At 44.2% G+C, this 13,283-nt stretch overlaps 1 protein-coding gene across 1 annotated transcript in view; it reads right to left on the reverse strand.

Moving 5' to 3' along the window:
• Positions 1–13,283, reverse strand: part of FER1L6 (fer-1 like family member 6) — a 174,876-nt gene that overhangs the window by 13,935 nt on the left and 147,658 nt on the right. Inside the window, 5 exon segments of the mRNA XM_021088953.1 lie at positions 2,750–2,913; positions 5,723–5,964; positions 9,069–9,167; positions 9,614–9,702; positions 12,667–12,809. Coding sequence (XP_020944612.1) covers positions 2,750–2,913; positions 5,723–5,964; positions 9,069–9,167; positions 9,614–9,702; positions 12,667–12,809 — 737 coding nt within the window.

The following is a 13,283-nucleotide window of genomic DNA, read 5'->3' on the forward strand; positions in this document are numbered from 1 at the left end:
GCCAACAACCGCCAGTCAGAACAAACCTGAAGCCTTCCCTTCTTTTCACTCTAAAGCTTCCCTGTTCCCAGACACAGGCAAACACAAGTGATAGGGGCTGACTCCTTCGCTATAGTGAGCTCTAAATAAATAGCCTCCACTTGTCCTCTCCTGGGTAGTCTTGTTTTATTTCCAGAGTTCTGAACACTTACTGTACATTAATTCATTTATTTGCTAAAAACCCCATGAGATATGTACATAGTATCAATCCCCATTTTGTAGATGTGGAAGCTGAGGCCCAGCGTAACTTGTGTCATGTCACACAACTAGTCAGGAGAGAACAGGACTCAGACCCAGGCCGTCTGCTTCTCCATTCCTCGGTCTTAGCCCCTGCGAAATCCTTAATGTGCTCGGAGAAAACAGACAGTCACAACCAAAATACTGCTTCGTCGCCTCACCACTGTGTCTCAAAGCAACTTCTCTGCATCCTCTGACCCCCCATCATTCAAATCTTCCTGTCTCCTCTCCTATTAGGACATAGCTCTCGTTTCCCCTCCACTTCCCCAACATCATCCAGTTGTGGGAGGGGTGTGTGTGTGTGTGTGTGTGTGTGTGTGTGTGTGTGTGTGTATGTATTTTAGTTTCTCCTACACCCTGAACTCATTCTCACCCCAGGACCTTTGCCTGCGGTCTTTACTTGGTGACCAATGCCCTCCTTCCCATTTTTCTACAGATGGCTCTTGACTTTTCCTTCTTTAGGTCTCAACTGCAAAGCTGCAGAAAGGCTTCCAGCTACCATATGGATGGAAATATCTGCCTTGGATCAGCTTTGCTGTAGCACTTCCCAGCCCTTGTTTTAAGAATTTGGTTTCTCGGTGTGACTGTGCACTTATGTGTGTCCTTCTATCTTCCCTGTGTGTCTCTCTTTGACACTGGACTCTAAGCCCCATGCTGGCAGAGACTATGTCTGTATGTCTCATATTTTGTCTCAGGGCTTATTATTTAATAGATGCTCAATAAATATTTGTTGAAGGCAATGAAGAAATAAATAAATGACATGGAAAAGAGTCTATTAGGATCGAATGAAATAACAGGAGGGGTCTGAATATATTTTGCAAACGCTGAAGGGCTATAAAAATGTAATAGATACCTGCTATTATGTCATCTATACATAATCACTGCCATTTATTGGGTAGGAGAAGGAATTATATCAAAGAATAAGAATTCGAATTCAGGACTTGGCAACTCTCATTTCCTGACTCCTATTACATTCTGACACCTCTGACCAGTGGGCAGTTAGCCACTCCAGGCTCATCACGCTCATCATAGTTCCTCTACTGGGAGTAGCCATGCATCCTTTGCTTCATCTAGAAAATGCCTTTATCATCCTTTGTTCTTGAAAAATTCATGCTCTGCCCTGCTTGGCCCCTCAGCATCCTCAGAGAGAACTAATCTTCCCCTCCTCTCATCCTTCCCCATGTCATTTACATTTTGTTTCATGGGGACTGGACTGTTGATGCATCATGCCTCTCCCTGGACTCTGAGCTGGTTGAGAGTAGAGACCATGCTTACTTCATACCTGAACTCATCCATTCATCAATCACTTCACTGGTTGAAATCTATTAAGGGAGGCTCAATGGTTAAGATGAAGTCTGGAACGGAGTATATAGACTGAGTGTAGTAAGCCCTAATTATGAACTTGGGAGGAGTAAGGAGAGTGGGCTTGCCTGGCACCTCATTCTCTTGATCTAATCTCACCGAGAGGGGGTTGAATTGAGAGTGGTGGGAAGAGAAAACCTCCTAGAAAACACACGAAAACTAGACACCATGGAGGCAAGCCAGCAGCTGCCATTTACCCAGTTAGGTTCGAAGGGAATCCCTGTCCTGCACCCACTGAGCCCCTAGCCAGCCAGCCAGAGAAATGGGTCTCTATCAAGACCTGCTATGGTCCTGACCTGGGTTCGCCTTTGCCACTGGGCACTAGGAGCAGCAGAAAGAACGCACCTGCCTCAAAGGAGGACAGCAGAGAAAAGAGGCCACCTCTGCAGTCCCCGTCCTTTTTCTCAGCCTCACTGATCACTAGAGTCCACCACTCTCCCTTACAAAGGAGCAATGAGGGGCTGAAAGAAAGGGCAGGAGAAACTTTCTTCCCACTCTTTGTGAAAGGTCTGAATTCCTGCAGCATGTGCCATATGGGAGGGACCAAGCTGGCAAGGCAGGGAGAGGGGTAAATGGCTCTCATCTCAGCTCGAGCATCCTCTCGAGGGAGTGGTTCAAGGACAGATCACTTTTTAAATTGAGTCTCATCTGAGGGTGAAGGGATGAAGCAGTGGCATTAAAATTGCACATTAGTAAGGACCTTGTGTGTAATTTCAAGAAATGTTGAAAAAAATTACTGCCAGGGGCAGACATTCAAGCCAAGAGGATAGAAACCCATCCCGCCATCGACAGCTATTAAATCAAATATGCTGAAATATGGAAGGCTTAATGCATTGATAAATTTTTCAAAATTCTCGCTTCTCAGAACCGTTGCCCTAAAGGGCTCTATGTCATTTCAAGGCACTCGACTTGAGATTTACAAGATGACTCACTTCAAGAACATGAGTGTATGACTGGGTCACTTTGCTGTACAGCTGAAATTGACACAACACTGTCAATCAACTATACTTTAATAAAAAATAAAAATAAATAAACCACATTAAAAAAAATAAAGAACATGAGGTCCTCTTCCTGCCCCACCCCTGCCCCATCCCCTATAGCTGTCACATACCGTGAGTTCTTTGCTTTTAGAGAAAGGCCACCAGCCCCGCACACGCTTTTGCTGGAATATGGAAATCTTGTTCTCCTCGCTTGCATTTTCAAACTTGGTGAGATCGCAGGCTTTGGCAGACTTAGCCGCCCGGGGAAAACTGTTGAGGTTCATTTCCAGGGAGCCTGTGAAGAGAGGCCCTTAACTGTTCTAGCAGGGCTTGAAAAATTGTCACCATCCTCAGTCACTCCCTGCCCCACCCCCATTAATCCATCCATCCACTCACCAGTCATTCAATCGGGACCCCGTGGGATCAACAGCATGTGTTAGGGATTTGGGGGCACACACAGGACCAAGATGTGTTTGGTGCCTTTCAAGCATGAATAATGTGGCAGTAGATAAAGGACAAGGGCGAAGCCACTGTATGTCACTTTCTTTTTTTGCTTTTCTTCTTTCTTTCATACATCTTTTTTAATTAAAATATAGTTAATGTACAATGTTGTTCCAATCCCATGTGTCCCTTTCAAGCCTCAGTTTCTGGTGTCATCTGCTGGGCCTCTTCTCTGCTCCCTGACTGTGGGTCTGGATTACATGCCTATCCCTTGAGCTCTTCCCTGCCTCAGCCCAGATCAGCCTGTAAGGACCTCCTCCCTACCACGCCTCCCTCTCTGAGTCCATTGAACTTCTCCAGGCTGGGTCTAAATCTTACTGTCTCGGTAGCTGCCCTCCAGTACCTTAGCGGACTCTCAACAATGTATTTTTTCTTAAAATTTTTAAAAAATTTTATACAGTTTTTAAAGATTACTTTCTATTTACAGTTATTACAAACTACTAGCTGTATTCCCCATGTGGTATAAGACCTGCTTGAGCCTGTCTTACACCCAGTATTGTATTTCACCCCCCCCACCCCTAGATGGCCCTTCCCCAATTCCCTCTCCCCACCAGTAACCACTCCTTTGTTCTCTGTATCTGCGAGTCTGCTTCTTTTTCGTTGGGTTCACTAGTTTTCAGCAATGTATTTTCTTTCTTTCTCTCATTTTTAAAAATTTTTAAACTTTTTAGGGCTGCACCGGCTCCAGTTGCATATGGAAGTTCCCAGGCTAGGGGTCGGAATGGAGCTACAGCTGCCGGCCTACACCACAGCCACAGCAACATGGGATCTGAGCCGCATCTTCGAGCTACACCACAGCTCACTGCAATGCCGGATTCTTAACCCACTGAGCGAGGCCAGGGATTGAACCTGCATCCTCATGGATACTAGTCAGATTCGTTTCCACTGCATCACAACGGGAACTCCTAACAGTGTATTTTCAACGAGTGAATATTAAGCAGAGTAAGATAATGCCATGAGAGTTATATCTCTCTCTTTAATAACCTTTCCCTGTTAAAAAAGTATTGCTAACCATGAATATTTAGAGCATGCACATGAGCAAAAAAATAACAGAAGACTTTGCCGTAATCCTACCCCCCAGGTGGACCTCTGCTCTATTTACTAGTTCATATCCTTATGCCAGTCTCTCTCTGGCTGTCTCTGACTTTTTTTCCAATACAGATAAACATATTTTTTACCTCAAGGAGATTTTTGTTTTTAATTTTATGGCTGCACTTGGGGCATATGGAAGTTCCTGGGCCAGGGATTGAATCCAAGCCACATCTGCAAACTATGCCACAGCTACAGCCACATGGGATCCTTTAACCCACTGTGCCAGGGGTCGAACTCACACCTCCACAGTGACGCAAGCCACTGCAGTGGGATCCTTAACCCACTGCACCACAGTGGAAACTCCAAGATTTTTTTCTTTATTCTTACTTTCACTTATTGCACCCTGCACAACTATCCAACTCATTCAGTATTCTAATATTTTAAAAAATTTTCTTTTTGGCCATGCCTGTGGCATGTGGAAGTTCCTGGGCCAGAGACTGAACCTGCACCATAGCAACAACCGGAGCTGATGCAGTGACAACACCAGATCCTTAACTTGCTGCACCACAGGGAACTCCTAAATATTCTAATATTTTAATGGCTGCAGGGTTATAACTTTGAGGGCTTACTATGTATGAAGCACTGTCCTTAGTTTTCCAATTACATTATCACATTTACAGCTCCTAATGCCCTCCAAGGTATGTCATACTCTTCTCCTCATTTTACTAAGGAAAACTGAGATACAGGGCAGACCAGTAGTCAGTTCAAAATTTAACAGCTTCCAATAAAAAGAGTTTCCACCGTGGTGGGAATTCGGCTAGTCACCATCAGGTTGTGGGTTCAACCCCTGGCCTCGCTCAGTGGGTCGGGGATCCAGCGTTGCCGTGAGCTGTGGTATAGGTTGCAGATGTGGCTCAGATCCCGAGTTGCTGTGGCTGTGGCTGTGGCATAGGCCGGCAGTTGTAGCTCCAATTCGATCCCTAGCCCTGGAACCTCCCATATGCCATGGGTATAGCCTTAAAAAGCCAAAAAAAAAAAAAAAAAAAAATTTTTTTTTAACAGCTTTCTAGTGCTGGAGCAAAAATCATTTTAAGTCTGTCTGAATATGTGTCTTCCACCAGAGGGCTGCACCACAACTTAGTGAGTCAATCCCCTATTAATGGCTATTTGGAATGTTTCAATATTTTACTATCAAACTTCTTTTTTTTTTTTTTGTCTTTTTAGGGCCGCACCCGCAGCATATGGAGGTTCCCAGGCTAGGGGTCTAATCAGAGCTGTAGCCACCGGCCTATACCAGAGCCACAGCAACTTGGGATCGGAGCCACATCTGTGACCTACACCACAGCTCCCAACAATCCTGGATCCTTAACCCACTGAGCGAGGCCAGGGATCGAACCCACAACCTCATGGTTCCTAGTTGGATTCGTTAACCACTGAGCCACGACGGGAACTCCTATCAAACTTATTCAATAACATTGAAATCATTATCCCTGTAGACTTAGATCAAGCTCTCCAAAAGCTGGGGCAGAACCCTGCACATTAATATGAGCATGATGAAGCCGCCAGCTTACCCAGAAAATCATCTGAGGACAGCCTTTCAAAATCCCAAACCTGGAGCACCAACACGGCTGGTGTCTTACACTCCATCTTCTCTAAGGAAAAGATGTTTTCCCTCTTGGTAATGACCATTTGCTTCTCTGCTGGGAGATACTGAAACGGAAATAGAAAGCGCCAGTTGAAGTTTCCCTCTCCGGTCAGGGAGTTGTAATGCACGTCGGTCTCCTGCTTGTCGTCCTCCAAACCCTTTAGCCACCTGAAGAAAGACAGAAAGAGAATTAGACATTCAGCGCCCATGAGTCAGGCATCGTATCATCCAGACTGATTTAACTTGTTTCATTGTGGTTGCAGATCCAAGGTTTTAAAATTATGATATAATTCAACTCGGAGGGAAGCTTCTCCTGAATCTGTAGGGATCAAAGGATGGGAAACCCAAACAAGACTCTCATTCTAAGTCAGGCTGGGAATTGTTTTCAGTTGTTCATGGGTAGATCTAAAGCCCCATGCAATACAGGGAATATTCAGGAAGTGTGAAATGCAAGTGTAATCTGAATTTCTTCCACCCTGGGAGCCTTCTTTATAAGGGTGCCATTTCTGCATCCACTCCATAACCTGACATTGCCACCTTACATAGATAAGCTATCAAACCTCTCTGCGCTTTTGTCATGGGAGCCATGACAATATCCAGTTCATAGAAATTCTGAGGAATTATACGAGATAATATATGCACAGTGATTTGTGGACTCCAAATGATCTGTTATTTCCTTTTAGTACTACCTGGCCTTTCTCCTCCATCCCCAGTATAAAGTAAGCTACAATAGATACATTTTCCCCTAGTACTTTATCCACGGCAAATTCTTGAGATAATAGATAATTTAATTCAAACTAATTGATAATGCCAAATCACTTGCTTTCTTTCTTGTATTTTTTTGTCTTTTTGTCTTTTGGGGGCCACACGCATGGCATATGGAGGTTCCCAGGCTAGGGGTCCAATCAGAGCTGTAGCCGCCGGCCTACGCCTGAGCCACAGCAACGCCAGATCCAAGCTGCGTCTGCAACCTACACCACAGCCCACGGCAATGCCAGATCCTTAACTCACTGAGAGAGCCCAGGGATCAAACCTACAACCTCATGGTTCCCAGTTGGATTCGTTTCTACTGTGCCATGACGGGAACTCCGACTTGCTTTCTTTTTTATTATTTATTTATTTATTTATTTATTTATTTATTTATTTTGTCTTTTTGCCATTTCTTGGGCTGCTCCCGCAGCATATGGAGGTTCCCAGTCTAGGGGTTGAATCAGAGATGTAGCCATCGGCCTACACCACAGCCATAGCAATTCGGGATCTGAGCCATGTCTGCAACCTACACCACAGCTCACGGCAATGCCAGATCCTTAACCCACTGAGCAAGGCCAGGGATTGAACCCACAACCTCATGGTTCCTAGTCAGATCTGTTAACCACTGAGCCACGACGGGAACTTCTGCTTTCTTTTTTTATAGTATAATTGATTTGCTGATTTTCATTGAACATCAAAGTGGCCCAGTCATATGTACACATACATACATTCTTTTTCTCATATTATCTTCAACCGTGTTCTAGCACAAGAGATCAGACTTAGTTCCCTGTGCTATACAGTAGGACCTTGTTACTTTATCCATTCTAAATGTAATAGTTTGCATCTATTAACCCCCAACTCCCAGGCCATCCTACACCTTCCCCACCCATGCTGCCCGAGCAGTCTCGAATCTGCTCTCTACATCTCCCACTTGCTTTCTGAAAACAAACATCCCTCCCTCAATCCCGATCTACCCCAGGGCAGGGGAGAGTATGGACCCTTCTCTTCCCAGAGGAGTGATACCACTTGGGGTTAGAGTGTCATGATTTAGCTAAAGATGGTTCGCCATCAACCAATACACGTGTGGTATCTATGAGGACACAAGGAGTGAGCTAGATGCCAGGGGAGTGATGGGGAGCAAACAGAGCTGGTCCTCGCCTTCATGGAGGGAGGAGGATGGAGGGAAATGGGTGGGGTGGCAGAAGGCACCAGTGAGGGATAAGCAAAGGCCCTATGGAAGAAGAGGTGAGGACACATTCTAAGAGGGGAAAGAAGGTCAGTGTGACTGGAGAGCAGAGGGCAAGGGGGCGTATTGATCATGAGATGAATCTGGATAGGCAGCCACTAGTCATATGTGATATTTTAGGACACGTGATGGATTTGGATCTTTGTCCAGAGAAAACAGGATGTCACTAAAAGGTTTTACATACAGGACCGATGGAATCAGATTGTGTTTTGAAACGATAATTCATGTTTCAACATAGAGAACAGCTTATTGGAAGCAGGACTAAATAAGGAGAGATGGATTCAGAGAGCGTTGGTATTTCAGTGGCCCGAGCAAGAAATGAGAGAGGAAAAGATGAAGAAATGAGTGCTCCCAGCTATTTGGGAGGTAAAATGAACAAGACCCAGTGGTGTACTAGAAATGGGAATATTAATGAACAAGCAGGTTTCTTGCTGGGGGAAGGCAAAGAGATACCAAGATGAGGCTGAGATGAGTTTCCTGCTTCTGAGATGCAGTCACATTTGCTTCTGACATCTCCCTCCCTGACTAGGGGCTGAAAGGAAAACTACAAAAGCATTTCTGTCATAGCCAAGAGCTAAGAGAGAGACACCAAACTTAGTTTCCTGAGTTCTACATTGGTATTTTTTTTATCAGTAAAACTAGCAAATGGGAAGGTATACATTTTAGCCTTTGTATTAGGCCTATCATCTTCTCAGCACTTAATCTGTCATCAATAGCATCGCATCTCTACTTCCTTCTGGTGTAAAGGTATTTTGAATGTCATTCCAAAAGTTTAGGCATCCGACATTTAATGGAAAGATGTCTATACAATAAGATTGACTCACAAAAATATTTCATGAGGGAATTCCCATTATGGCTCAGCAGAAACGAACCCAACTAGGACCCGTGAGGATATGGGTTTGGTCCCTGGCCTCACTCAGTGGGTCTGGGATCTGGCGTTGCCATGAGCTGTGGTGTAGGTCACAGACACGGCTTGGATCCTGCATGACTGTGGCTGTGGCATAGGCTGGCAGCTGTAGCTCCAATTTGACCCCTAGCCTGGGATCAATGCTGCGGGTGTGGCCCTAAAAAGCAAAAAAAAAAAAAAAAAAAAATTTCCAGGAGATAATTATTCTTAGTAAAATGACCAAATAAGGCAAATATTTGACCAAGAAAGTGACCTTATCTGACATCTGTGGGATGTGGGTGGAGTATCTTCCGCAAGCATAGGTTTGGTTGGGCTTAAAGAGGGGAGGATGGGAAGGAAGGAGGAGCTGGAGCTGGTTGATGATCTTACCCTTTAACATAAATATCACTTGATTTTTGTCCCGTGAAAATATTCTCATCCTCTAAAATGACATCTTCCGTGTTCCAGATGATGACTCTCAGTTCATACCTGGGATAAGGAAGGCAGACTTAGAGCGAAGACCGTCAAAGTTGAGTCTACTGGTGTCTGTGTGATTCTGGTACTGCTTTGAGTCTATAAGCTTCCTTCATTTTACCAGTAATAGTTGGTATTTACCAAAATACCTATATTTAAGGTCTTCTCTCCATCAAAACCAAGTATCCCAGCTGGAATCACCAAGAACATGAATTTCTCTGAGCAGATCCTCCTTCCACTAACCAACATTTTCCCGAATGTTGAAACTCAGTGGCTCCTGCCAGAAAACAGGAGCCAGCATTTCAATCACCGCCACTCAGCCCCCGCTGCAATTGGCCAGGAGGCAAGTGAGGCATGATTATTGGACATCGGTTGATCCGTGTAATGTATCAAACACCAGATCAGGGGTCATGATCTGCACGTGGTCTCCTTCCTTGAAGAGGGGGCTGCGGCTTACTTACCCTTTGGGTTTCCTTGGTGAAATGTCAACAGGAGGTCCAGGCTGAGGCATGTCTTTGGGAAACATGTCTACCCACATCTGCAGGCGGCCCTTGTTAAGAAGAGAAGAAGGATATTAGGGAGGGAGTCTGACTTTGGAAATGTGTAAAGGACTCCATCCTATTCAGGGAATTCTGCCACTGGATGGATACTGGCCAGTCAAAAACACAGATCCTAACATCAGGAAAGTCCCCGAGGCAGTAATTTATTTAAATTGTGGCATTCTCTCTGGCTGTGTAGACTTATAAGCATCAATGCCTAGTTTTACTATTTCTCATTTTAGTGGTTTGATATTTTCATCAAAATCCCTTATATTATTTCTCTTGCCTTACTGGCATGTTTAAAGCCTTCTTATTTTGTGTATTTGAAAGTTTAATTAATGTAGTGTTTACTTCTGTTTCTTTTCATAAAGATGCATGTCATCTGGGAAACAAAAATAAGACATTCTTTAGCTTTTTTTATTTTTTAGGAGGGTTGGCTACCACCTAGACACTGATCATTTGCAGTTTTAACAGATTCCTTTACTGGAAATGGATATTAGGTACATATAATATAATATATGGATATTATTCATGTTTAGAATAGGTGTTGACAAAGATAGAAATTACATTAATTATTACATTAAGTATTACATTATTAATTAATTATTGTATTAATCAATCGATAAGTTAATTAAAATTAGAGCATATATCAAGAGGAGGGGAAGAATAAGCAAACTTGTGTGGTAGATGCAGTGCTGTGCACTTGAAAAGCATTATCTCATTAATCCTTCCAAAATCCCCACTAAGTAGGTGTTATTAGTCTCACTTGGCAGATAAGAAAATGTCTCGCCCCTATCTGCGAAGACAGCAAAGCCTGGATTCAACTCTTGTCTGCCGACTCTAGAAACCCTGCTTTTCCTATCAACCCCTAAGGATTAAAAAGATAATACCATCTGCCAGAAACATCATGCTCCATTGTTTCCAATGTATCTTAATTTCCATTATCTCCATCATATTTCTGTGTTGCACATAAAGATACCAAGGGTCAGAGAAGTCAAAGAAATTATCTAAAGTCCGGTGGCTGATTAGTGGCAGAATGGGGCTTTCCTTCCACTGCTTTGGACTCCATACAGCAAAATTTACTCTGTTGCAAGGAATTTGAGAGCCCAGGTGGGGACAAGGTCCAGTGGATTCCACGTCCAGCTCTGCTCGATGCCCCCTAAATCCTGGCAGCCCAGGCCAGAAGGTGGCCAGCAAGGGCTGGGAGCGTCAGGGAGATTTTATATGAAGCAAGTGGGGCTTCCAACATTAGAAACGATTTGTAGGATTTGGGTAAAGGAGGGGCTCTGGTTAAGAAAGAAACAAGAAGATTTTTAGGGGAAGGAACAATGTAAGCAAAGAGTTAGCATTTGGGAAGAGAAAACTCAGCTCAGTGGAGGATTATATTCCTAGGTCTCCAAAGAAACATTAACATTCACTTTTAACCAAGAAGCCACATCTGACAGGCAAAATGAAGGATACCAGGAACCAAAAGGTTTCAAACACCTGGTAGTAAATCTCTGGAAATAATCATAAGCTTCTACATCTGATAAAATTTATCCTTTCAAGACACGCCCCACACATGCTATCACTAGGCTTCTATTCCAGCTCTGCTGGGAGAGCAGTGTGGGGTTCCTGCCTCACTGCAGTCAAGCTTGTGTTTTCTGCCCAGATTACACAGGGAGTCAGAGCTGGGACAGAACTAGGGACTCAAACTGCCTGAGTTAAATCCCAGCCCAGCTGAGTAACTTTGAGCAAGGTAAACTCTCTGAGCCTTGACTTCTTCATCTTCAAAGATCATAAGAACTTCATCATGAGACTGTATTAAAAAATAAAGGTAAGGTGACCCACACATTCCTGTTTGTCTAGGAAAGTCCTGGCATAGGTCCCTTGTATCAGCTTAATAATTTTTATAAAAATCAAGTTTCTTTCTTTCTTTCTTTTTTTGTCTTTTTGCCATTTCTTGGGCTGCTCCCGCGGCATATGGAGGTTCCCAGGCTAGGGGTCCAATCGGAGCTGCAGCCGCCGGCCTACACCAGAGCCCCAGCAACTCGGGATCCGAGCCACATCTGTGAACCACACCACAGCTCACAGCAACACCGGATCCCCAACCCACTGAGCAAGGCCAGGGATCGAACCGGCAACCCTATGGTTCCTAGTCGGATTCGTTAACCACTGTGCCACTATGGGAACTCCCAAGTTTGTTTCTTTAGGGTTATCTCTTTCTAGTGTTGACTCAGGGGAGAGTTTATTAGAATAGATATTCTTCCACCAGTGTTCCTATACAGTGTATTCATTTGAGATATGATCACTGAGGCTCAGCTTAATTATTAGCAGTTCCCTCTCAGCATGGTCATACTTTGGATAAATAAATCTATGGCCATCCTAATTAGGTGAGATAATTTCTATATAGGACCTAGGACATAAAAGTCTCTTTGTAAAGTTTGTTTTCTCTTCCTTTCACTCATAACCCAGATCTCTGGTGATTTTTTTCTACACAGGTTGTTCTTGCCAGTTCTTCAAGGTAAGCCTCCAGCCACTGCTCCTCTGGGAAAACTAGTGGGCTGTTTGGTTACTGATAGACTTTGGACAAGGTCTTGGACATATCAGATGAGTTCTCAAAGTTTCTCAAATGTCAGGATTCTTCCCAAGAGTATGTTAAATCATCGAAAGGAAAAGGCAGTAAATCCAACCCTGACTTCAAGGCAGAGTTTCTCAACCTCAATGTTACTGACGTTTGGGGCTGAGTGATTTGGGGGGGGGGGTGCTGTCCAGCACAGAGTAGGGTGTGTAGCAGCAGCTCTGGCCTCTGCTCATCAGATGCCGGTAGCACATCTCGAGATAACCCCAAATATTTCAGGCATGGCTGACTGTCCAGGGCAGGGGTGGCAACGCTGTCCCTGGCCGAGAACCATTACTGGAAAGCACACCAGATTAACTTCCCATTTCTTGAGAACGAGCACTCCTCTCGGGACCACAACTGTCCCCGTCTCTACCTGCTCCATTCCCGGCTTATCCTTGTGGTACAGCGGCCGAGTTTCTATGTGCTCAGGAACCAGCCTACACCCAACCTCCGGGATATCCTCCCAAGAGTGTAACACCCTGAGGGCCAAGTGCTCATAAGACTCCACCGTCTCCTCTGCGTGGAAGAGAGAAAAATAAAGAGACTTGTCAGTCAGATGCGTGTTCAGGCAATGGGACGGTGACAGGTGATGCATTTCAAACACTCCTTAAAGTGTTTCAATAAACTGAGGGATAAGGAGAGAGAAGACGCCAAAGAAGACAAAGGGCAGAGAATGGAAGGAGGTGGGTGTAGTTGTGGTAGGAAGAGGAAAGAGACTGAAAGTTAAGAGAGGGAGAAATGAGAAGGTTGACAAGAAGACTTACCATTTTACCAAAAAGGTAATTCACCAACAAAAAAATACCGGTAGAAATGATACTTGTAAAATAAGACAAAAATTGTTGAAAGAATAAAATTTTCTTGACAAAGTTTAGAATGGCCAAATTCAACATAAGAAAATTGAACCTGGTTTAATTTTTTTAAAAAGAGGTGAGGTGGGGGGAGTTCCTGTCGTGGCTCAGTGGTTAATGACTCCGACTAGGAACCATGAGG

Source organism: Sus scrofa, chromosome 4, assembly GCF_000003025.6.
Source record: "Sus scrofa isolate TJ Tabasco breed Duroc chromosome 4, Sscrofa11.1, whole genome shotgun sequence".
Taxonomy (NCBI): Eukaryota; Metazoa; Chordata; class Mammalia; order Artiodactyla; family Suidae; genus Sus; species Sus scrofa.